Here is a 26096-nt window from a genome sequence, read left to right as displayed (position 1 = left end):
ACACTGAAGCTGAAATTTAAAGGATCAACAGGAGGTTACGGAGATAAAGTGGGTGGGGTTATGTAATGAGGTGATGGGAAGAGAAGTATCAGAGAGAATGGCAAGTACAAGGCCAGGTGGCCAGAGAATGTGCTGTGTCATCTGGATCAGAAAGAAGTCCTGTGGCATGAGTAGTAGAAGGTGAGACAGGAACTGGTATAAGACAAAGCATGTATGCAAGCAGCAGACTATGCAGGGGCTTGCATGCCATAGTGAAAACTGGATTTTATCTGAAGAGCAATGGAAAGGCTCTGAGTGATTCTGAGCAAAGGAGTGTTCCATCAGAGTGTGGAGAACCAGGGGAAGGACTAGAAAGGATGTGGGACCTTGCTGAGTAGACAGGTGTGACAATGGTGCAAGCGAGATGCTGGTGCTTGCACTAGGATGGTAGTGGCAGCTGTGGCAATAAGGGAATACACGTTGACACTCGGGATACTGTATCAATATAAGTTATTTCTATCATATAAAATATCTCTAATGATATATATATATTAGTGTGCTTCCACAACTCACTGAGGTTTTACTGAGGTGTGCTTCCAATTTTTTATAACCAGAAACTACTGTACATTCATCAAAGGATCACTGGAAAAAAAGACTGATAATGTTCCTAGGGCAACTGATCCCTTGGTTTGGAGCAAGAAGGAAGGAAATGGGGCTCTCAGCCCTTTTGCCAACTATCATTTGCCATTCATAGGAAGGTAGTTGCCTGGTCAGGATGGGGGTGTGGTGTCTGCCTCCCACAGCCAGGAAAGCTGCCTGCAGGGCCGACAGTTCTGAACTTAGAACTCAACCAATTCATATTTAATATTTTACAGAATCATTTCCTGAAGACTCTAATTGGAACATCTAACACCTTCTGCACTTTTACATCTCACTTGAGTCCCTCACTTTTACACTCCACTTTATTGCCATTATAGTTGATTTCATCACAGCTTCATGGAAAACAACTTCACCAACGAACATTTCCTGTCATTATGAGGGCAGAATTGAAGTAATCCCCTGCTTCAGCACTAGGTGGTTTTTATGATAATTTTACCACAGGTAATGTGATTTTAAGTACATTCCTCTCTGGTAGCACTGTACCAGTTCCTGTCTTTAAAAAGATAAGTATTGAATGCAGCTATAAAAGAAGGATACCCATCTCCACAATATTAACGAGCCAATAAATTCAGAAAGATTGTGAAGTCCTGGACTGATTAACCTACCAGGCACTTGCTCTCATACAATCTCTTAATTTTACTCAAGTCAGTGACACGCCCAAGTCCTGTTACACTGCATTACAAGGTAGGAAAAGGCCATCGGGTTTAGAGGTCCCCCCCTCCCAAAACATCTTACATAGCCTGCTCTAACAGCCTTCAAATCACAACGATTTCATTTGATTCCCAAAAGCACAGCCCTCGCATTGCTACTTTAATAATAAGGAATACTGTAATGCCCCAAAAGCTTTGGACTCTTTCCTTCCAGTTCCCTCTTCTCATTTTTAAACATCTTCCTTGAGATATAATTGACACATAATAAATTTCACGTATTTCAAATGTACAGTTTCATGAGTTGAACGTTATGTACACACTCATGAAACTATTAGCATAATCAAGATAACAAACCTTTCCATCATCCTCAAAAGTTTCCTCATGTCCCTCTGTAATTCATTCCCCAAACCCAGAGAACTGTCAATCTACTTTCTGTTACTATACATGACTTCGCATGATCTAGAATTGTTTACAAATGGGATCCTACAGTACATGCTCTTTTTTGTTTGGTATCTTTCATCTAGACTCTCAAGGACTCTTGGTTTACTCAACAGAATCATCAGGTGAATCATTATACTTCATAAAGAAATTCCCCTCCCTAACCCAGAATAGGATTTGTCTTAATTTAGTGAGCTACGTTTCAGAGCATGTGGGGTCTTGGCCATGCCCACTTGGCCTGGTCTCTCATTTAAGATAGGCAATGTAGAAACAGCTTTATTTGAAAAAGAAACATTAATTCTTTCTCTGATTATAAAAGTAACACACATTCCTTGAAGAAAATATACAAATGCAGAAAGTAAAAAAAAAAAAAGAAAATTATTTATAATCTCATTATCCAGAAAACCTCTGTGAACATTCTGATGTTCCTCTTTATTGTCTTTTAATGAACTGTTATAGACTAAATTGTGTGCCCCCTACCCCCACAGATTCGTATGTTGAGGTGGTAACCCCCAATAACTTAGAATTCAACTGAATTTGAAGTTAGGGCATTTAAAGAGATAATTAAGTTTAAATGAGGACATAAGGATGGGGCCCTAGTCTAACAGGAAGGGGAGGATGTGAGTGCATGCTGAAAAAAGTCACATGAGGACATAGTGAGAAGATAGCTACCTGTAGGTCAAGGAGAGAGGCCTCCGGGGAAACATAACCTGCAGACACCTTGATCTTGGACTTCCAGCCTCTATAACTGTGAGAAAATAAATTTCTGTTGTTTAAGTTCCTCAGCCTGTGGTATTTTTTTATGGCAGCCCTAGCAAATTAATACATGCAGATACAAAAATACATATATTATCTTTAATTTTTTAAATACTGGCATCAATCTGGCTATAAAGGTGGCATCCTACTTCTATTTTACATTATATTATGAGCATTTCTTTTTTTTTTAAGATTTTATTTATTTATTCATGAGAGCCACAGAGAGAGAGGCAGAGACACAGGAAGAGAGAGAAGCAGGCTGCCCGCAAGGAGCCTGATGGGACTCGATCCTGGATCATGCCCTGAGCCGAAGGCAGATGCTCAACCACTGAGCCACCCAGGCATCCCATGTTATAAGCATGTTATAAGCATTTCTCTACGCTATAAATGGTTATACAGAAATTCTGATGTGTAAATGTGCCAGGATTTATTTCCTTATGACCACTGCATTGTACATTTATGCTAGAGAAATGCTCTACCTGAATATTTCCTTAGGATAAATTACTAAAGGTAGAAGTAGAAGATCAAGGGGTATTTTTAAGACACTTCATTTATTGCCAAATTGCCTTCTAGAAAACTTACACATTCCTCAGCAGTATGTGACACTGCCTATTTTGACAGCCTTACCCATACTAAGTATTTTCATTTAGAACATCTTTGCCAACAGAATTTGAAATGGAACTTGACAAGCTGATTTTCAAGTTCATTGGAAAAGAAAATCTGAAAGAATAGCCTAGAAATTTTAGAAAAAGAATAGCTACGGATGCGGATTTGCAATACTATGCAGCAAAATAGATTATAAAGCTGTAGTTATTTAAATGATGTGTCACAGAATCTGGAGTAGACACGGAGATCCATGATACCTGCTATTTTAAATCAATGAGGGAAAGGATGAAATAATCAATAAAGGATTTCAGAAGAACTGGTTCTATATTTTAGAAATAAAAGGTAAACTCTTCCCTCAGATCAAATAGAATAAAATTTAAATGGATTAAAGAGCTAAATACTAAAAACACACAACAGTAAGAAAATGACAACCAGGGCAGCCCGGGTGGCTCAGCAGTTTAGCGCCGCCTTCAGCCCAGGGCCTGATCCTGGAGACCCGGGATTGAGTCCCACGTTGGGCTCCCTGCATGGAGCCTGCTTCTCCCTCTGCCTGTGTCTCTGCCTCTCCCTCTCTCTGTGTCTCTCATGAATAAATAAGTAAAATTTTAAAAAAAGTTATTAAAAAAAAAAAGAAAATGACAACCAATCATTGATAATAACTACAGAGGGGCATATTTTTATGTTTTGGACTGAGGAGGGAGTTTTGAAGCAAGTCACAAAATCTAGAAGCAAGAAATGATTGACAGGTATCACTAAATCAAGATAAAAAACTTCTGCACAACAAGGACATCATAAAGTCATAAAATAACAATGTGGGAGAAGATATTTGCAACATGTATAAAAGACAAAGGATGACTATCCATAATCACTATAAATTAGTAATAAAAAACACAAGCAATCAAAAAAGAAGCTGAGAAAGAATATGACGATGTAACTCATAAAAAAAGTAGAAATAGCCAATAAACATAAAAAGATACTCAAGTTTACAATGATTAGGTTAATGCATTTAAAAATGGAAATATTTTATTTCACCATATATGTTTGTTGCTGAGAAATGATTGTTGTATCACTCATGTAAATGAAAATTTTTAAATTAAAAATATTTGCCAATAGGCCAAAAAAATGGTATCTTATTTCAATTTTCATTTCTTTGACTATCAGTGAGGCCATACTCTTTCAAGTTTATTGACAACTAATGTTTTTTTCTTGCCTTTTTAATAAATTGCTGTTTGTGCACATTACCTGTTGGGAATTAATATTTTTTTCTTACTTAATGAAAGCACTTCCTACATATTAAAGACAATTACTCATCGTCATGAATGTTGTAATTATTTTTTCCCAGTCTGTCAAACACCTTTGAACTCTATTTATGGTTTCCGCCTTTGCTTTTACCCTGAGGAAGGAGCTCCTCACCTTGAGCTCAGATGAATACTTATTAACAGTTCCCCACTGTTCTTTTAGAGTAATATTATAAAATCTTTTGCTAGGAAACTATTTTGGTATATAGTATGTGGAAAAAATCTCAGTTAAGTGTTTTCAATTGCCAACTGTTGCAGTATTCGCTATATTACCTTCTTTCTCAACTGATGGGAAGGCCATTTTTATCCTGCACTACATTCTTATATATACCAAGATCTAATTCACAGTTTGCTTAATTTATCTTACCTGTTTATTCTTACATATAATGGCATACTACTTCAGTATGTAGTATTAGTTTTAACACCCGGTAACAGTAGACCTCTCTTTTTTTTTTTTTTTCATCTTTAGGGGGAAGAGATTTACATTTATTTACTCTCTTAGAAATTTTTATTCTTAAACTCAAAAGTTGTTCTTTTAAAGCACACAGACTGGGATTCTGAGTTGTCCTGCATTAAACAGATAGATCAAGATGGGAAGAACCAACATCTTTACTACATTAAAGTTTTCCATCCAGAAAGATGTCTTTCCAGTGTTTCTTAAAGATTTATAGTTCCTTTATTTTTATTTTTTTAAAAGATTTAATTTGATTAATTTATTCATTCATTCATCTATTCATTCATTCATTCACTCATGAGAGACACACACACACACAGAGGCAGAGACATAGACAGAGGGAGGAGAAGCAGGCTCCATGCAGGAGCCTGATGTGGGACTCGATCCCGGTGCCCCAGGATCATGTCCTAAGCCGAAGGCAGATGCTGAGCCACTCAGGCGTCCCAAAGATTTCTAGTTTCTTTAATTAGAACCTGTGGATTTATTAACTTTATTCTTTGGTAGGTATTTGTTGTTTCGGGGGGGGGGCAGGAGGAGTTTATATCTGGCAGATCTCCCTGGCATGCTCACCTTATAATCTACACCATTTATGAGTGTCCATCACCCTTCTATCTCCCACCTTTGCTTCTGACCCTTATCCCATCTCTAATGGCATAGAGGGGTTCAGAGATGGGTGATCCTTTTTTTTTTTTTTTTTTGAGATGGGTGATCCTTGGTCATATGGCTAGGGATGGACTAACGTAACAGAGAAGTATGACTCATGGACTGTTACTAGATGTTTGGCAGTTTTCACTGCAATTATGAATGGAATCCCCCCCATTATACTTTTTAAATAGTTATTGGGGCTTTTTGAGAACACTTGATTTATTCATATTATTGTATCTGGCTACATTCCCCATAGTTCTTATTAGTTCTAGTAATTTTTCAGTTCCTTAGGTATTGTATCAGACCACACCTGAAAATCATGATATTTGGTCCCTTTTCCTCAGTATTTATCATACCTATTTCTTGTTCTTCCCCTCTGCCCTTTCCCCTTCTGTCCCTCTAGAGCAATGCTAAATAATAGTGGTAATCAGGGCCACTTTCATGGGAATGCAACCTGTGTTTTCAGACACATGTAAAGTCCTACATTCAGAAGGGTCTCACAGTTAGTTGAATGCTCCACTGTCTTGGTCTTAAAATTCTTTTTTTTTTTTTTTGGTCTTAAAATTCTTAATAATTATCTCTGAACTTACTTTTTAAAAACTTTTTAAAAAAGATTTTATTTATTTGAGAGAGAGATTAAGCAAGAGAGACAGCATGAGTGGGAAAAGGGGCAAAGGGAGAGGTAGAAGCAGACTCTCCACCAAGCAGGGAGCCTAATGCAGGGCTCGATCATGATCTGAGCCAAAGGCAGAAGCTTAACCAGCTGGGCCACCTAGGTGTCCATGAACTTGTGTTTTTAAGTAAAGTCTGATGGGACAATGGAGTAAGCCTATGAACACAGGAGATATACAGTGTGTGTGTCTGCAATTCTCAGCTGCCCCATGAGTGTGGAATTCCAGCGTATGGTTGTGGACCCACAGCGTATGGTTGTTGGATGAGACTCAAAGCAAGGCTAATGTAAAGGTGCCATGAGTATGACTGAGTAAGCAAGGCTGCTGACAGCCTGGGGAGGCCACATTTCCCCTTCCAAGCAAAACTTGCTTCCAGTATAAAAAGAAGGCAACAGTGTTCCAAGCACTAACGACCAAGGAACTCTATCCTATCTTTTTTCACTCTTAATTCCTTATTATAGCTAGATATTTATGCTGATAATAACATAAAAATAAAGGCAAAGATCAGGCAACCCATGGTTCCTTTCCTCCTCGGTCCTTCCATATTAAGAAAGCTATGGAATAAGCCAAGGATAGAGAGTTTTTGTAAGTCAAGAAGTGAAATAAAAATAATTTAGTTTCATGCAGAACTTCCACTGTTCTGGTAAGAACTAAATACATACACATGTATGAGCTCCCACATGTGAACTGTGTAATTCTGGTGATTCTACCTGTAAGATAAATGCTCTTATATTTGCATTTAAAATCATCATTATACAACATAAAGGTGAATGACAAGATCCGTGCTAATAATTTAAAAGTTTAATTTTTCTTTACTTAGAATGACATTAAACAGCAAATAAAAACACCATGCCACCTTAGATGCACCATGGCTTAGGTAGTGACAGTGGCTCCTGCCAGGACTGAGCATCACCAGCCCCTCCCCCAGGAGACTGCTGTGGTCTGCTGCTGCCTGCTCCTCAGTAACCCTGGACCACCAAAAGGCCATGATCCTAAAAGGCTCAAAGATTCAAAGGCTAAAGATTGATTGATCCCAAATGTGTTGGAGTAGATACAACAGGACTCAGTGGAGAGTGTGACTCAGGCCTTGGAGAAATTTAACATAGAGAAGACCACTGCAGCCCTTATGAAGAGAAGTACAACCCTGGGGCACCTGGATGGCACAGTTGGTTGGGTGTCAGACTCTTGGTTTTGGCTCAGGTCACAATCTCAGGGTCTTGGGATGGAGGCCTATGTTAGGCCCCTCACTTGGTGTGGAGTCTGCTTGGGATTCTTTCTCTCTGTTCCTCCTATGCTTGTTCTCTCTGTGCCTCTTATGCTTGCAACCCTCCCTGCACACCCCCACCCCCGGCTTATGCTCCCCCACCTCAAGTAAATAAATAAAATCTTAAAAAAAAAAAAAAAAGTACAACCCCATCTGGCACTGCATGGTAGGGAGAACTAGGGTAGTTCTGTGACACATAAAACCAAACATTTCAGCTACTTCTGCCTGGACCAAGTGGCCACTCTTCTGTTCAGATGTAGGAGGCTGTGTCACATGCCCAGAGAGCTACCCTAATTTCAAATACCAGAGACTGAAATCTTCAGCACTGCCTCAGGGAACACCTCAGTCTTTGAATCTTTATTATGTTGTTATGTACAACATAACATTCATTCTCTGAATGAATTTGTTATGGTTATAAAACAATTAGCAGAAGAGCTTACATTTGTATTTATTTTCTATTCCATACCTCTGCCCCATGTTTTTTCTCCTCAAAAAGCCATTCCTTTCAAAAAAATAAATCTGTTGTTGAAAAAAAATCCCAAACACATGCCAAGTAGAAAGACTGCAAAAGAAAGAAAAAAAAATTTTTTAAAGTGCCTTTAAAGAAGACATATAAAACGGACATATTAAAAGATGCTCAATATCACTAATTATCAGTGAAATGCAAATGAAAACCAGTGTGATATCACCTCATATCTGTCAGAATGGCTAGAATCTAAAAGATAAGAAACAACAAGTGTGGTGAGGATGTGGAGAAAAAGGAACCCTGGGCTGTTGGTGGGAATGCAAACTGATGTAGCCACTGTAGAAATGGGGGCTCCTCAAAAAATTAAAAAAAGAACTACCCTAGGATCCAGTAATTCCACTGGTGGGTATTTACCCAAAGAAAACAAAAACACAGGGGTGCCTGGGTGGTTCAGTCAGTTAAGCATCTGCCTTCGGCTCAGGTCACGATCCCAGGGTCCTGGGATCCAGCCCTGTACCGGGCTCCCAGCTCAGCAAGGAGCCTGCTTCTCCCTCTCCCTCTGCTGCTCCCCCTGCTTGTGCATATGATTTCACTCATATGTGGAATTTAAGAAGTGAACAAAGAGAAAAAGGGGACCAAAAAAAAAAAAAAACAGATTTATATGGAGACCAAACTGGTAGTTGCCAGGAGGGAGGAGGTTAGAGGAATGAATGAAATAAATAAAGGGGATTAAGAGTACACTTAACATGATGAACACTGAGTAATGTATAAAAAGAGAAAGGAAAAAAAAGTACTTTTCAAGGCATTCTGTCTATTTGAACAAGGGGTTCCACGTTTTCATTTTGCAATGTGCCCTGCAAATTATATAGCTGGCCCTGGGAATTATAATGGGCATTGCTTGTTTGTTTGTTTTAGGCTTTATTGGAATCACTCTGATTAAACCTCACTATGTACAAAATGGGTCATTACAGAATTGTTACTGATAGTAAAAGATTGGAAACACCTAATGTCCATCAAAGGGGGCTGTTTAAATAAATTACAGCACCTGTATTCAAAAGAATAATGAAAAAATGTAAAAATAAAAAGAATGAGAAAGCTCTATGTGTACTGGTAAGGGAAGATTGCTAAGAAACACTAACTGAAAAAAAAATACATGTGAATATGTGCTATGATTTTGAATAAAAAGGGGAGAACAAGAATATATATTTGTATTTTCTATTTCAAATCTTACATTAAAAAATTACCTATCAGGTTTTGGGGAGGAGGCTTGGGGTACTAAATTGGAGACTAGACTAACAAAATTAGATTTTATATCTTCTTTACCACTGGAACATCCTTCATAGTCAATGCCACAGAAATGTCTTGCCTATTTACAACGTGGCTATTCATAATGCCAGTCTGAGGCTGAACTGTGGTTTATGAGTGATATGGTTGCATTGGTTGCATAATATTGGATATGTGCTCCATGATGTCCCATTTAGAAACAAGTTGTTGCACACATTCCATTTACCTGGACCACCCCCACTCATACTGTATCACTGTTATATAAGAAGGGGATATATAAGTAGAACCCCCAAAAATCAATCCTATAAGGTAGAGCAAATTCTATAAAATTAGAGCAATAAAAGCTTTCCCCAGGTTTTTATTCTCAAACAAAACACCATCAGAAAAAAAAAAAAAAAAAACAGGTACAAAAGAAAATGAAACATAAATGTACACGAAGGACCATATACTAAACTGAGAATCACACATGATTATGAGTAAAACTGCTTTCTAATCATACCCTCACTCTACCCTCAACACAAGAACTGGAGCTCACTTCTGTTGGCAAACATACGCTTCCTGAGAGTAGGGGGCACAAAACTATATTAGGCAAATAAACTATTAGTTAGTATGTGTCACTGTGGGGTGTTCACTTCATCTGATTTCTTGTAGAACTCTAAGATCCTGTAAGAAGGTAGTGCTGAACTTTCTCCTCGGAAAGGGGGAGAAAGCACATCTAACTTCACTCTTACTCCACTGCCAACCCTCCGCCCCATGCAAGCTTGTCCACTGGAATAAGCACTGGCTTTGGAGGAGGTCAGAGATAAACAGGCCTTTGCACACTCTGACCATGTTCTATGATTCTCCTCTGACCCTCCACCACCTTCTGTCTTTGCTCAAGGACTGGCCCATTCATTGCCTTCACTGGGGGTCTTTCCTGACACTATCCTGAACTCAGATTAGGTGCCCCGCCCTTCTGGTGTTTCTATAGCATCTGCTGTGATCTCCCAACAGAGGACCTATTGTACTGTGTTGTCACCTTCTATTTAAGTATCTTTCTCCTCCATTAGCTCATACAATCCTCCAAGGCAGAAACTACACTTCTGTATCTTTCAATCCCCAGTGCCTAAGATACACTTGGCAGCCTCTTAATAAATGTCTGCTTAATGCCAAGTAATTTACAGTAGATAAAGAAGTTAAGCTTCAGTGGCGATTAGAACCAGCCTTAATATCTGGTTAGAGAAATAGGCTGGGAGAAGCATCACCTCTTGGTCTAGACTAGTCCAGACTCAGTAGTGTCATTTCAGGAAACCATGTGCATTAAGGTCTTTAGGACCCCTCTGCCACTCAAGCAGATTGATTTCTCTGCCACATTCTAACACCTTCAGCCTGTGGTGAGCCCCCACCCCCACTCTCACATCTCTGTTTTTGCTCCAGAGGACACTTATTTTTTAAACACAGTTGCAAAGCACAGAAGTGTATCCTTAGTTCAGTGGATGCCAAAAGCCCTTCACAGCACAGATTTCTGTTTATTTCCCTGGGAACTTTATGGAATTCTAAACATACTGCTATAATTTCAAAATACTTTTAGATGACAGTAGCAAGGACAGACCACCAATTTCTACTTCTTGCTTCCAGCCCTTTGGAGGGGACATTCTTATTGCTATGTAAATCAGCCTTTTGTAATGCTCTGTAGAGTTTAGTGAATTCTTCAAAGCCCAGCTCAAAATACCATTCTTCACAAAGCCTTATCTTATGAGGCAAGAAATATGTTCATCCCTTCACAGCCTGACTAAATATTTCACCTTCTTGTGCTCTGCTTGTGTCTTTGTCCACTGTTCTCCACTCCACATGTTGGCCAATGTGCTTCTCTAGCTACCATGAGTCAGAGGGTAAGTCTCCTGATGTCTGGAGCCCCTTTGGTACTTTCTATCTGTGTGTTCCCTTCTTTGTTCTACATTGTATCTCAGAGGCTAAAGCTCCCAAACCACATCTCCCAAGCTTGCCAGCTTGGTTTTTGGTGAAGTTCTGCCAGTAGCAGAAACTTGTGAGACACTGGTGGGAGGAAGAAAGGAAACATTTCTTTTCTATCTGGTTCTGGTGGCATATGAACAGGGGCTCCAATGTTTCTGTCAGCGTATAGTTCCAGGGTGGCAGCAGCAGTGTGTCCCCAGAGCTTCAGCAACAGAATTCCAATGTGTGTGCTGCCTATTTTGGTTGTCCTACATCAATTATTAATAAGAAACTTGACCCAGAAAGCCACTGGTGTTTGTGGATCCATCCTGGTAGACACAGAGGTAACCCTTAAAGGCATAAAGGTGCTAATGGAAGCTTCTCATTCTTTAAAAGGGTTAAAGAGCCTTGAATTTTGAGCCTAGAGCGTGGGGCTCTAGCTTACTATCTCTTAAGCTGCAGCAGAGTCAAGGATAAGGATGGAGAAGGACTTAGGAGAACTTATGTTTTCCAGAAGAACTTAGGAGACCTTAAGAAGGGAAACCTGACTCATGTAATGCTAAATACCACACTCATCACACTCTAATATCAGTGTAAAGTGTTCACTGTTTCCCCAAGTCTTACTAAAAGCATCTTCTCTATTCATCTACAAGACTCATAAGAAGAGAAGAGCTATTTAAAAAAGAAAAAAATGCAAATGGCCCTTAAACATATGAAAAGATGCTCAATTTCTCTCATAAAAGAAATGCAGTTAAAACCGCACTGAGATACTATTTCTCACCTATCGAACTGGCAAAAATCCAAAAGTCTGGCTATATGTTCCATTGGCAAGGCTGTGGGAAACTCATTATTCTATATTGCCAATGAGAATTTCAAAATGGTATAATCCCTATGGAGGTGAATTTGGCAACATCTAGCAAAATTACACATGCATTTACCTTCTGACCATGTAATCCCGTTTCTAGGAATCTATCCCAAAGATATAGGAGGAAAAATAGGAAAAGACTTATGCACAAGGCAATAGCACAATTTGTAGGAGCAGAAAACTAAAAGCAACCCAAATGGTTCATCAATAGATATGTAGTTGAATAAATACACTACCATACACCTATTCTAATGAGTACCATGCAGCTAGAAAAAGGAATGCATAATATCCTTCCAGATAGCTGGTTCTAGGAGGAGTGTTAAGTACAAGAAGGTATAAGAAGTGAAGAAAGAATGTATAGCATGTAGTATGCTACCAATCATTCAAGAATGTTGAGGAGGGTACTAAATATAATATAAATTTACTTATTTTTCCATTATTTAAAATAGAAGGATATCCCAAAAAACTAAAGGGGAAAAGAAATCACCTATAGGAGTAGATGGGACAGGAATAGAAGCTGGATTTCTCTAAATACAGCTCTTTTGTAGATGTAATTTTGGAGCCATGTCTGTATTTTACGTAGTTGCAAAACAAAACAAAAAAATCTTTAAAGGTAATCACCAAACACTGAATGCAAAATGGAGTAAATGAATCCACCTGTATACTGACACAGTGGCATGACCACACAAAGAATTATTTTAGATGACTTTATAACACAGTAATTTTAATATATGTCTCTAGTGGGATATATCCTAAGGGCCCTCAAAATAACTGCAAAAGTCTTAAATTATTTTCAGTAACCATATGGTAGCACTGATACTGCAATTCTGAGACTATTTTGCATGTACTAGGGACAAGGCAAATGAATTATTGTGCTGTATCACTGGTCACTAAAATTTTTAGAACAGGAAAAAGGAGCTACAAGATCAAAGGCTAAACAAAAACTCTATATGAATTTTACTTAGAAGTGTCAGCATGCACTCATGATATATTTTACCTGTTAAATGTATGATAAACAAATGTGCATGTATTTCCTAGTTTCATCTGTCAGAGAGGCTTAGAAATAGTAACCAACCTAGTAGCAAGTGCTTCCACTGAGGTTTCTGAATGTCATTTCCCACTGGAAGGAACCAGGGTTTCTTGAAGAAATGGCTGATCACAGATTGGTGCAGGAAATGTACAAAATGAACCTGGGATGTCATGTCATATCAGAGATCAAAAAATTGCTAAGGTCTATGCAGATCATGTCAGAAGGACTCAAGAGCCAGTATGAAGAGGCTAAAGATGGGGACAATTTGAATGTCAATAATAATGACTGCAAATGATTAAAATACATCCATTTTGTTTAGTCCCATAAATTGAAAGTGGTTCAATTTTGGGGTATTATAACGATATTGTCATTATGGCTGAAAAGAGAGTCTTACTTTTAGAGATACATACTGAAATATTTACGGATAAGATAATAAAATTATCATATGGGATTGGTGTCAAAATAATCTGACAGAGAGGAAGTGGGTAACATATATATAAAACTTAGGTTGTCTGTGAGTTAACAGTTCTTTAAGCTGGGTGGTGGGTACTATTCCTTCTTCCTGAATAAGTAATAGGGTATTCAAAGAGGTGAATTTAAATACAAGGTTTAATGAAAGGAAGCTTGGCAATTATTCTGAAAATCTGAAAGGCCTTGGCAAATGTCATATGTATATCACAAGGTGGAGTGCCAAGGCAAAGCAAACGTGTCCTGTGGGAGACTGAATGTTTATAAAATAGTGGTCATATCTATTCTAATTTCTCCTTCCATGCCTTACTGGTAAGGCACATTAGCGATTCCTATAAACGTCTCCTAACAAAGAGGAGACAGTCATTACTGGCTGGCTCTCCCAGGTGAGAATACAGCCCAACATGATCTAGAAGCAGCCACCAAATGGGAAGGGGCTGTGGTGGCAGTAGCAGATGAAGTGGGAGAAGCACTGTGGGTAGAGGCTGACACCTAGATCTGGTCAGTGTCGTCACGGTGGGGCCCATTCCTATGGATATATGAACTCACAGGGTTCCAAGGCTTCCTCATGAACCTGTACAAGTGAAGATGCATGAAGAATGACATGCTACCAACAAAAATGGGAAAGAAACCCTTTGGTGGGAAACAAGACTAAAATCTTACAAAGCTTATTTTTCCCTGGCATCATTTTATGTTCTAAGTAATAACATTAAAATCTCATTAAAAAAAAAAAAAAACGCCTATTTTTAAAGTAATTTTGAGCCCTATAAGGAGAGTACTGCTCTAATGAGAGTAGCCTGAACTATGAGACAAAGAGCAGGAGCTGTGGAAGAGGGAAGTTCTGAATCTTAAAACATAAAAGTAGGGTTGATATACCCTACTAGTTATTCATAATTGCAGCATTTTACTTTTTTTTTCCCCCATGAAAAGTTAGAGTGGATAGCAGGGGTTCTCAAGGAAGGAGTGTATATCTCACAAGACACTGGAAGGAGTAAGTGCTATTATTTGTAAGTGGCTTTAGGTGATTCTGAAGTACACTGTGCTCCAATTAGAGGACCACTCCCTTCTCGGTGGTCCCCGTAGGGTGACCGGCTGAGGCCTGTGTGCAGCCAAAATGCATCTGAGATCATCAATATAGAAAACTGGTCATTGCTATTTCAAATGCCCCTTTAAACTAAGCAGAGCTGCCATGTCAGACAAAGGATAGTGAAATCCCCCATGCTCTTCACGACTCACACCACCTCCCTGTCTGCCTGGCGTGGGGACAGCTCTGAGCTGTGAAGATGGTACGAGGAGGGCCAGAAGGGATCCCACCACAGGCCATCTACCAACAAGTGCACATCTATACTTGCCAACCTGCCCCACTGCTCCCATTCAGTTGAGGGACGATGACAGGCAGATGATTGCAGTGCTCTTTGCAGTCAAACTTGTGAGCATCATAGGAAAGGGCTAGAAGAAAAGTGTTTGACCAGAAACCAAACACAATTCCTGCATCTCTGCAGTCTTCTTTCGTCCTCTGACAATGCCTGAGACCATTATGGCTTCCGATGATGCTGACAAGTTCATTTTGGACAGAAAAATGCAGACCCACAACAGCATCCCTCACTACAACTGATCCTGACTTTCATCCCGTAATGGCCTCTCATGCCAAACAGACCTGTTTCTTGGATAATTACGGTATCCACCTGTTCTTCCCCCCAATAAGAACAGGAGGCTGATTTAAGTAGATGGTGCCTGCCATGTAGCATGTTCAAGAACGCAGTACCAAAAAAAAAAAAAAAAAGAACACAGTACACTGGGCTGGAATGAGTAGTCAAATGGTACCAATGCTGTGACTATGGACGTGGCTGGCTTTCTAAGATCCTTCTCAGTAAGGACACCTCTAACTACACAATCACATACACAGTGAGGCCTACAGTCTATAAGAAAACACAGGTAGCTGGTGCAAAGATGTATCCTCCCTGCAGTCATCTATCACCACAGTTCCATACAGCCCACAGAATTAAAAGCCTTGATAATCTCAGGTAATGCCTGGGCAGTGTTAACTTGCAAATTACTTATAAGTCATGACAGAGAGTAACACTCATATTTAATAGTAAAAGTTACTTCTGTAACAAAGGTAAAACCAACTTATTTATTTTAGCTGAGCTCTAAAATTTCTCTGTACATTAGAATAATGTCTACTCCTGCTACTTGGCTAACATTATTCTTCCAAATTTCCCGAAGTACAGGATTACATTTAGGATACAGCAGGTATTAAGGAAATTTAGTCTTATGACCATTCCAAGAATTAGTGAACAATTTGTAAGTTACACTCATCTTTTCCATTCTAGTCGTCACTGTGTTTTCAGAACATGTGTCAGTATGTTATGTGTCCCAGCATGGAGGGGACCTCGGAAGGAGAGGAGATATGGATCCCATCATAAAGGCAAAGAATTCTCTTTTAGATGGTACACAGTAGGGGTACCTGAACATACAGAGTCCCTTTTCCAAGAAGCTGCAATAAAGACAGATTCAAGGATCTAGTCAGTCAAATTAGGATCTTTGTGGGGTAGGAAAAGTCACTCCCAGTATCTAAAATGTCAAGACCTGGGATGGACTGTACATAATGCCAGACTAAATATGACCTAAAACAAAAACACAACACACCAGAGAACAACCAAATAGCAACTAAACCAAAATTAAAAATACTCTTCTGAAACATCAGTCGGACAGTATTTCCCACAGGATAACCTGAATTTCACAATGACAGTTCAGTTACTCTAGTCTTATTTAAATTACAGGCAGGCATTTTCTTGAGGTGAACTTGGCTAAACAGTGCAAATATGGACTGATGTGTCCACGGAAAAGTGACACTCTAATGGCGAGCATACCATTCATATCCAAAGGCCAAAATACCTCCATAGCCTTGGAAAGCATGAGCGTTGGATCAATATTCTACAGACTTCCCTGATCTTACCTACCATTAAATTAGAAAAGCCTTTGGTGTAAATGGCTTTGCCAGACTACTGTAAGCATTTCCACATAGCAAATCTGAATGCATCACTTGAACGTTTTCAATTCTTAACTCCTAGTGCAATATTTATATCCTTTTTTATCAGAATTATTATTTTGACTACTTCTAAAAATATAAGACTTCCCCTATGTCACTCAGCCATAAAGCATTCAAAGCAACCAGGTTGTAGTCAAAGCTGATTAAGAGGTGGGTTAAGATGAATTAATGAGATAGTATAGTATCTGAAGATCAAATATATAGGCATATATTTTAAAAAATGTAATTGCAATACTTACCTATTAGCCCTTTCTCGAGAGTGAAGGTTTTGTTTGTAAACATACATTCAAAAGCCACAATGTGAAAAATCTTGTTCACTGTGTTGTGGGTCCCAACTATTCGAATATACCTGGGGGTAAAGAGAACATTTGTTGAAGAAAATGAGCTTTCATCACAACCAATCCAAAGACAATAGAATAAGATACTGCAAACATGCAGAGTACCACGGCATGGACTAAGGGAGATCAACCTGACTTCAGACCCTCTATCTGCTCCTGAGGGTTAGCTCCAATTGAGCCTGGAAGAATTACAGCAAAATTGGGGAGATACCATTTTCCGGAGAATGAAGCAGAACTTAGATCTGATTCACCTAGAAAATCAAACCAGGTACTGATCAAGCTCAGCCCCTGAATGTCAGTATAATTCTATGTCTGTGAGACATTTACGCTGGAGAATAATGCCTCCTATCCTCATTTTGTGGTTAGGAATCTGCCTGTGCACAGGTGCACAAACACTCGCCAAATCAAATGTTTTCCAATTCAAGGAAAGATTTCATCCATTGGAGACAAATGCATGAAATCAATATTGCCTTCTTGTTTAACAGAAAAATCCACAGAAACTACTAAAAACCACTCACAGTTTTTTGTATTTCAACACTGCTCCTACATCCTTGTACAAAGTTAACCCCATATACTGATGCCAGCTCCCCACTCCGGCTCCAACCTCTCCCCCTACCCTACCCCACCCCACCCCCACTCCACTAGGCTGCTGGGAAGCGTTCTCCTGACCAGAGGAAGTGATCTGCAGAGGTGATACAGTCTACTCTGCAGCCTCCCTCCTGGCCACACAGATCTGGCATCTACACACAGTGCAGAGTTTCACAGGGCAGGCCTTGAGCATCCCGACCTATTCACCCTCTGTATCTCCCTGGAGGCTTCACCTCCTACAAACAAGCATTAACCTTGGAGTGACTTGTTCCTTTCACTCTCCAAAGAGACCTGACAGTTCACAGGTTAATGAACAGACAAACTCATTCTTCTGAGTGTCACACAAATCGCTGGGGAATGTGCCACACACTGTCTTACTGGGATTCAAAGGAAGAACCAGGAAAAAAAATAACTAGATTAAGTGATAACACTCTCCCAAATTATGAGCTATGTGCTCTGAAGGATGGGGTATATTAAATGAACACATTTCAATTAGGAGATGACAGACTGGGCAAGGTTTTAGTAATATCCTTCCTCTGCTGTGTAAAACAACCTTCGACTTCAATGATATAATTTTACTTCTGAGCTAATTGCCGTTCACTAATTTGGTAATTCCCTTACATTTCTCATCACTCCAAGTTAACTGTGTAATGTAAATGCCAATTTTTTAAAAAAAAGTCACATTAAGGAGACTATATTTGGGGTTTTTATATCATGAGCTATTTTCCCTCCTGTTCCATCAAGCATGAATCTCACAGCATTCCGGGTGCACCTCATTTAGCCATCTGCTCCTTGGCATGAGCTGGTCACTCATCTTCATAACCAATATAAATGCTACCTCCTGGGCTGGCTGCTCAGTGCGTCCATGCCCACTGCAGGGAGACACCATTCTTCCTGTATGGAGAGTCAGGGCCACCACTGCACTCATCAGAGCCCTCTGGTTAAGCAGGAGGTTGGCCTTGATCTATTCTCTCGAGCCCTCATTGGCAGAGACAAGGTACTGATGCTACTGGGTTTGGGTGGGTAGGTGGGGTTCATGTAAAATAAGTTCTAAATGGCCTGTGTGGAACTGGGGTTGTGCTGTTCTTTACTCGTGGCGCTGACAGTCTCTACAGACTTTCTGGAAGGGAAGGGGTGTGTTAAAGCCTGGCACATTGGCCTGAATCTAATTTTGTACATTTCCTTAAACCCACAGGAACACAACCAGCATAGCATTTTCAACTGCTCATGGTCATGACAGCCTGAGTGCTGCTGTCTGTAACCTTGGAGGGAATGGAGGGAATGTGGTTTGGGGAATTTGATCAGATCATTTTCCTGTTCCCTAGGTCAAGTCTCCACCAAAGCAGAGGCAGCTCTCCTAATGCTGTGCAAGATAGAGGAACCTGGAAGTGGCTGAGACAGAGACAGAGACAGAGAGAGAGAGAGAGAGAGAGAGAGAGAGGGAGAGAGAGGGAGAGAGAGGGAGGGAGAGAGAGAGGCAGAGACAAAGAGGGAGAAGTAGGCTCCCTGCAAGAAGCCCAATGTGGAACTCCATCCCGACCCCGGGATCACACCATGAGCCGAAGGCAGATGCTCAACCACTGAGCCACCCAGGCGGGAGTCCCCATTGGCAGTTCTTAAGGTTAATAGTCCAGGATGACCTAAGGGGATGCTGTAATGTTACCTCCCTCCCTTTCTTCCTTTCTTAAAACATTATGTTGAACCAGGTTCTTCAACTTTAGATAGTACTCATTTCCCAAATTTAACCCTGGCCCAAATATCAAAAATGGGAGAAAATATGCAACCTTTCTCTCCGCCATCCCCCAATTATAAGAAACTAAAAACAGAAAATTGTACTGGAATACATTTTACAGCCTTAATGATAGTGCTTGTGATAACAAACAAGATAATATATAAGGTTGGAAAAGCACTGAGACTGCTTCCAGATAAAAAGTTCTCTATAAATGAAGATAATGTTATCTCTGCTGCATAATCCCGAGGTCAAATTAGCAATTCACCACTGTACATCACACTTCTTGATTAGCCTGTTACACGTAATGCTCCTAACAAGTTTAATTATTCTGGGTCTACAATACTTTCTAAGTCTCCACAAAATTATAGCATAATTTACAAAAATGGCATGAAGTCTTTATTCAAATATGCATTTAAAAAAAAATGGTAACAAAGTCACAAGAAAGACACCATGCTCCTCTTTCCCAGCAAGGAGTGGTTTAGCACAGGACTCTTCTTCACCAAAGATCTGCACTAGAAGAAGAAAATAGGCTTCCATAAATCCCCCAATTTCGTGACCAGTAAGGGAACCTGGAGCTCTACGCTGAGAACTCAAGAGGCTCGGACCCATGAACGGTGCCTAGAGGGAGAGGGGCTGGCATGGACTCATCATGGACGATGAGCAGGGTTCCTTCATGGCACTCACAATGGAGCATCCTTGAGGCTGAAGAGAAGTTTCTGTTGCCCGAGCTATTGAAAATCCAAGGGATGGGGATGGGAGAGGGTCCCCCCCCCCTCTTTTTTGCAAAACAAAGCAAAACTCGCTTCTGGGTTGTAATACCTAAACAGGAGTAGATCTCACATTTTCTTTGCCACCAAAGACCGTGAGTAAGAGGTAGAGCTTAAGATGAATATTTTTTTTCTCCTTTCAGCATCATCTCTCCAAAGCACAGTCAGAGTCTGATTTAACCTGATAATAAGGGCAGTGGCAGCTAGTGACTTCATCAGTGCGCAAAGAGGAACACTGCTGAAAAATACAGCAGCCATCCTTTGTTCTCTCTGATCCTCAACAGCAGCTCAGACAGTTGGAAGATAATTAAAACTTAAACAGTGCCGAAGAAGGTAGCTATGCAACAGATTGGCCATTTCTGAGGAGGATGAATGCTGTCCACATGAGCCCTCATGTAACCGTCTGTTTCTAATATTCTCGTCCCTTCCCTGTGTTGGTTGTCTTCTTGTCACTCACGGAGACTGGATCTCTTACACGGTTCACAACAGGATGTTTCAAGGCAGAAGTTTCCAGGAGCTATAATATTGTGGGTGAAAGGAGATTCTGTCTTCTTTAATGAAATGAAATCTAAAACCTCCAAGGAGAGCATTCTAAAATTGAAAGGCACTACAGAGTTTTGAAGAGTGTGCTTTCGAGTCTAACAGAACCAGGTCTGTCACCCAGCCCTGTCACTTAATTAGTTCTGTCACTGTGGACAAAAAAAAAAAAAAAAAAAAAAAGCCTTAAACCTTTTGAACCTCAGTTTTCTTCTCTCTAAAATGAGGTCAATAACACAATCCTTATAAGATATTTAAATGAGATAAGAATTTAAAGTGTTTAATGCAGTGCTTGGCAGAAGAGGATATGATTAAACAGAAATTCAAGGAGGAGGTCACTGGATGCAAAATTTCTTGGTTTGGGCTTCGAGAATCCTGGTTGTCTGGAAGACTATTCCTAACTGTAGATGTTAAAATGGTGCATTCAGGAGGAGGCAGGCCCACCCAGGGGCAGACTTTGAGAACACAGAGTCTTGTCCTTCCTCTTCAGGTACCACAGCACAGGTGTGATGGCCACAGAGGTCGGCTACATTCTGGCTGCAGATTACCTGGCTCTATGGGATTTCCTTATTTAAGCTTTTAGTTTTTAGAAAAGTCTATTTAAAATGTTCTTGGCCTGACTCAGCTATACATGAAGAAGTAAGGAAAGAATCTTTTGCCCATATTTGGTCTAGCTACCCATACCCACAGAAGTTTCTTTTTTGTGCAAACCCTAGAAGTTTGGAGTTTTAATTCTTTTTTTTTTTTAATTTGGAGTTTTAATTCATTAGGAAAAATACATTAGCATTTCCTAGCAGACAGATGTCATAATACTATGACCTAGAGGAATTCTGCTTTGAAGATTCCATCGCATTCTCCCCCTGTTCTGGGAAGGTACAGATTCCTTGCCTTAACCTATCTTTCTGTCATTTCTTGTCAGGATGCAACCAGATTTGATTGTCACATATCAAAGTCACATATGAAATATTTTTTTTTAACATATTAAGGCAAGTACAGAAAAGTAGAAAGTATAGAGAATAGCAACCAGTACATTCCCACTTTAAATCCTTTTGTATTCTCTAGTTTTTAGTTCTGGTGGACCACAAGCCTACCTGAGGTTACAGTGTTAACACTTAGCCTTTCCCTCTAGTTACAGGATCAATCAATGTCTATACTGAGCAGGTTCTACTGTAAGATAAAATTTAACTTGGTAAGAAATATTTAAATGAGCTCTCGAGAGATCAACTGAAGCCAAAATCCAGAGAATTCTACTCTTTGGTAAACAAAGTTTTATTCTCAAAGTGAATTTCATATTCTTGGGTTAAACAAAGACTCTGGAGGAAACTAGATTTAGCCTGAGACTGTGCACAAGAAGGGCTCCTTGACATTTTGGCTCTTCCTATGAGGTCGGCAGAGAACTCTGTTGTGGCCAGATGTGGTCCTCTAGCAAGAACCTTAGCTTCAGCATTTGCTAGGGACTTGTGACCATGTAGGGGTCTGGATTCACTTCCAAGATTTCCCATTTGACTCTTCCTTTCAAGGTGATGCTAAGAATGTACATAAATAATTCTCTGACCCAAGAAGCAGGTAATGTCTGCAGGTCTTGCCAGGATGGTATTTTCTTCCAGTGCTATGTACAGTGTTAGTGCTCTTATAATCAAACCGCAGATTGGAGGGGGAAATGACTTCAGGTCTTGTTGCTAAGGCAGCAAGTGGAAAACAGTTTACTGCCAGAATGACAAAAAGCTTCTAGAAAAAGCAGGTTGCAACAGAAAAGATTTGTTACTCTTAGAAAATCTTCCCTCTGGCTGATCTGTGGAGCTATAGATTCTCCTCTACTGCTTTAGCAAAGGGCCTCAGCAGCATTTGCTTATTTGGGAGAGGAAGAATTATTGAAAGGTTAAACAGTCTGTATCCAGAGTTAGCCCAAGCAGAAGCTGCTGTCTCAGAGAACAGCCCTGATGCTGTCTGTTAGGCCCTGCAGAGGGAGCAATCATGTTCTAGCACCTCCACTATTCAACCTGAAGGGCAAGTGAAACAAGTCATCTTAGTTTTCAGAGAAAATTGATGCTATATCAAATCAAGTATGCAGGGGGGATGAGATGGGTAAATAATTACTAACATGTCATAACCCATTGCTACCAAGACAGATCGTCATATTAGAGATAAATATTTAAGTGTTGTTTTTTATTTGGAGGAAATGTGAATTTTGAAAAGTAGGCCTTTTTCCTACCCTGAAATATGTAGAAACTATCCTGCCCTAATTATATGCCTTCAGCTTATGGAATTATATTTGGAATTAATATCACAAAAATAACTTAATTATAATATTTACATAAACCATATGAAAATGATAAAATCCATAATGTTTAATTTCCTGATTGCACATTTATAAATCAATATCCCTTGCAGGTATACTGGGTAAATCTGCTATTAATCAAGATTTAATAAACACCTACTAGGTGCAAAAAATTGTGCTAATAAGCACTGTGAGGAATGTACTCAAAAGATAAGACACACACGTTCATCTAAAGAAGGTTATCGTGCAGTTAGAAGGCAAGACTAAAACACAGTAGCAGTAGTGAAGAGGAAAATACAAGAACTTCTTATCTATTCACACATGGTGAAGAGGTTAGCCTAATCTTAAAACACCGAATTTTGCAATATGAATTTTAAAAGTCCTCCCTGTGAACTATTTTTGCTTCAAAGACCAAAATAAATATGGCTAAAAGAAAAATAATCCTTAATCCCTCTTTCTCTCATGCACAGACACATGCATGTGCACACACGCACACATGCGCACATGCAGGCACCCACACACACACAAATATTAACTTAGTATTTACTATGTTCTAGCTACTGTTGCTGGGCGCTGGGATACGGGGTTGAACAATACACATCAAATCTCTTTCCCATGGAATTTATATTTCAGGGTCAGGGGACAGTCAACAAAAAAATCAAATAATATCAAATAATTATTCTCTGATTAGTAGGTGATCTATTTAACACTGAATTTTACAAACAAACTCTAAACTGAAAGGTTAGACAAAACCTCTCCCCACAGGAATAAAAGAGTTAAATGGGAACACCACTCAGTCTGAGAACATGGATACAGTATAAATGAGCGTGAGGTGTAGACACAGCTCACCTATTATAGATATTTAGCAGGATATAGACAAAAATCTAATTAAGTATGCTTTTTAGGATCTCGAAAGAGGAACTGACTTGAATTTCATGGGAAGAAATGTCTTATTTATTTCATGGTTTAGTTTTTTTTTAATAATAAATTTATTTTTTATTGTTCAATTTGCCAACATACAGAATAACACCCAGTGCTCATCCCGTCAAGTGCCCCCCTTGGTGCCCATCACCCATTCACCCCCACCCCCCACCCTCCTCCCCTTCCACCACCCCTAGTTTGTTTCCCAGAGTTAGGAGTCTTTTTTTTTTTTTTTAAAGATTTTATTTATTTATGAGAGACACAGAGAGAGAGAGAGAGAGAGAGAGGCAGAGACACAGAGGGAGAAGCAGGCTCCATGCAGGGAGCCCGACGTGGGACTTGATCCCAGGACTCCAGGATCAGGCCCTGGACTGAAGGCGGCGCTAAACCACTGAGCCACCGGGCTGCCCCGAGTTAGGAGTCTTTATGTTCTGTCTCCCTTTCTGATATTTCCTACCCATTTCCTCTCCCTTCCCTTCTATTCCCTTTCACTATTATTTATATTCCCCAAATAAATGAGAACATATAATGTTTGTCCTTCTCTGATTGACTTATTTCACTCAGCATAATACCCTCCAGTTCCATCCACGTTGAAGCAAATGGTGGGTATTTGTCATTTCTAATGGCTGAGTAATATTCCATTGTATACATAGACCACATCTTCTTTATCTATTCATCTTTCGATGGACACCGAGGCTCCTTCCACAGTTTGGCTATTGTGGACATTGCTGCTATAAACATTGGGGTGCAGGTGTCCCGGCGTTTCATTGCATCTGTATCTTTGGGGTAAATTCCCAACAGTGCAATTGCTGGGTCGTAGGGCAGGTCTGTTTTGAACTCTTTGAGGAACCTCCACACAGTTTTCCAGAGTGGCTGCACCATTTCACATTCCCACCAACAGTGTAAGAGGGTTCCCTTTTCTCCACATCCTCTCCAACACTTGTGGTTTCCTGCCTTGTTAATTTTCCCCATTCTCACTGGTGTGAGGTGGTAGTTTTCTTTTTGATCTTTGTTTTTTTCTCAGATTGTAATTTTCAAGGGATTATAAAGAGACAAAATGGGAAGTGGAGGATATAAAATAAAAAATGAATAAGGGAGAGAGGGAGTGACAGAAGGAGGGAGGGAAGAAAGAGAAGAAAGATAAAGGGAGGAGTGGGGGAAGGTGGAGAGGGGAAGAGCATGAATATGAATAAACCAATCCCTTTCTCTGTCTCTGTTATGTGCTAATGTGAACAAATCCCCATATGGGAATACTGTTAACCAATTTTATTACTAAATAAAACATTGAATCCAACACAAAGTATATTTTGAGAAATAGAAGTAAATTACCAAAAGTTCAACATTTGCATTTTTTCATTAACTTTTCTCCTAGCCCAAGATGCTGGGGGCAGGGGAGAGGATTTCACTACTTTTATCTTTTATTTTTTTTTATTTTTATTTTATTTATTTTTTTTTAATTTTTATTTATTTATGATAGTCACAGAGAGAGAGAGGCAGAGACACAGGCAGAGGGAGAAGCAGGCTCCATGCACTGGGAGCCCGACGTGGGATTCGATCCCGGGTCTCCAGGATCGTGCCCTGGGCCAAAGGCAGGCACCAAACCACTGCGCCACCCAGGGATCCCTACTTTTATCTTTTAAATGGCTGCATTATCTTTTTCAGTTTACCCAATAGGTTGTGCATTCCCACGAATGTAGACAAATGAGTCTAATGGAATTGTGCACTAGAGAAAAAACAGAAGAAAATTAAATTTGTTAAGTTTCCCTATGAATCTGTAAGAACTCATTTGGTGACTATGACCTGTAGCAAGCCTCTTTTAGGATCATGGTGAGTAAGGAAAGGTTCTTTTTTTTAAAAAAAAAAAAAAAGAAAAAAAAACCCTAAGACTATGGTAGATGCATGCCATTTATTATAACTTGAAATTTTAAGAGCTGGAGGAGCTGCCCCTTCTCTTGTCCTTTTAGAGTAAAAGATTAAGTATAGAAGGAAGATAGGTAAATGGAAGGAGAAAGAATTTGCCTCTCCCCAGAAAAGAATCTAAGAAGCCTTCTAAGAATGTAAATATTTGACATAGTGAGAAATGAGACAGGAACTGTTCAAGACATTCAGAATAACAGAAGTGAAAACTCAGAGAATAACAAAGAGACTACAGGGGTAAGGAAATCACAGATCTTCACTCCAGACCCTTGAGAAACTAGCACTGGAATTAAAATAAAAGCCACCAACTTCTGAACACATCCCATGTGCTACCCTTTGCATGCATTATTTCCTTTAATGGAAAACCCATACTGTACACACTTATACAATCAGGCTGGAGATTTCAAAGCTCGACAGAACATAGGTCCCTCAAAGCCTCTGAATTCTTTATAGGCTATGCAAAGAAACCTGTGTTACAGGCATTAATAGCTCCTCAGAGA

The 26096-nt window shown here is 39.7% G+C and overlaps 1 protein-coding gene across 9 annotated transcripts in view; it reads right to left on the bottom strand.

Moving 5' to 3' along the window:
• BTBD9 (BTB domain containing 9) overlaps positions 1–26096 on the bottom strand; it is a 410681-nt gene that overhangs the window by 127221 nt on the left and 257364 nt on the right. For all 9 annotated transcript variants that reach the window (XR_012034324.1, XR_012034323.1, XR_012034326.1 and 6 more), the window contains one exon: positions 16758–16867. Coding sequence is in view for 6 of the 9 variants with exons in the window: in XM_072833183.1 (XP_072689284.1) it covers positions 16758–16867 (110 nt within the window). In the remaining 3 variants the exon portion in view is untranslated. The remainder of the gene's footprint in view (positions 1–16757; positions 16868–26096) is intronic.

Source organism: Canis lupus, chromosome 7 (genome assembly GCF_048164855.1).
Source record: "Canis lupus baileyi chromosome 7, mCanLup2.hap1, whole genome shotgun sequence".
NCBI lineage: Eukaryota > Metazoa > Chordata > Mammalia > Carnivora > Canidae > Canis > Canis lupus.
The sequence above is the reverse complement of the archived record's forward strand: the minus strand, read 5'-3'. Positions and strand labels throughout refer to the sequence as shown.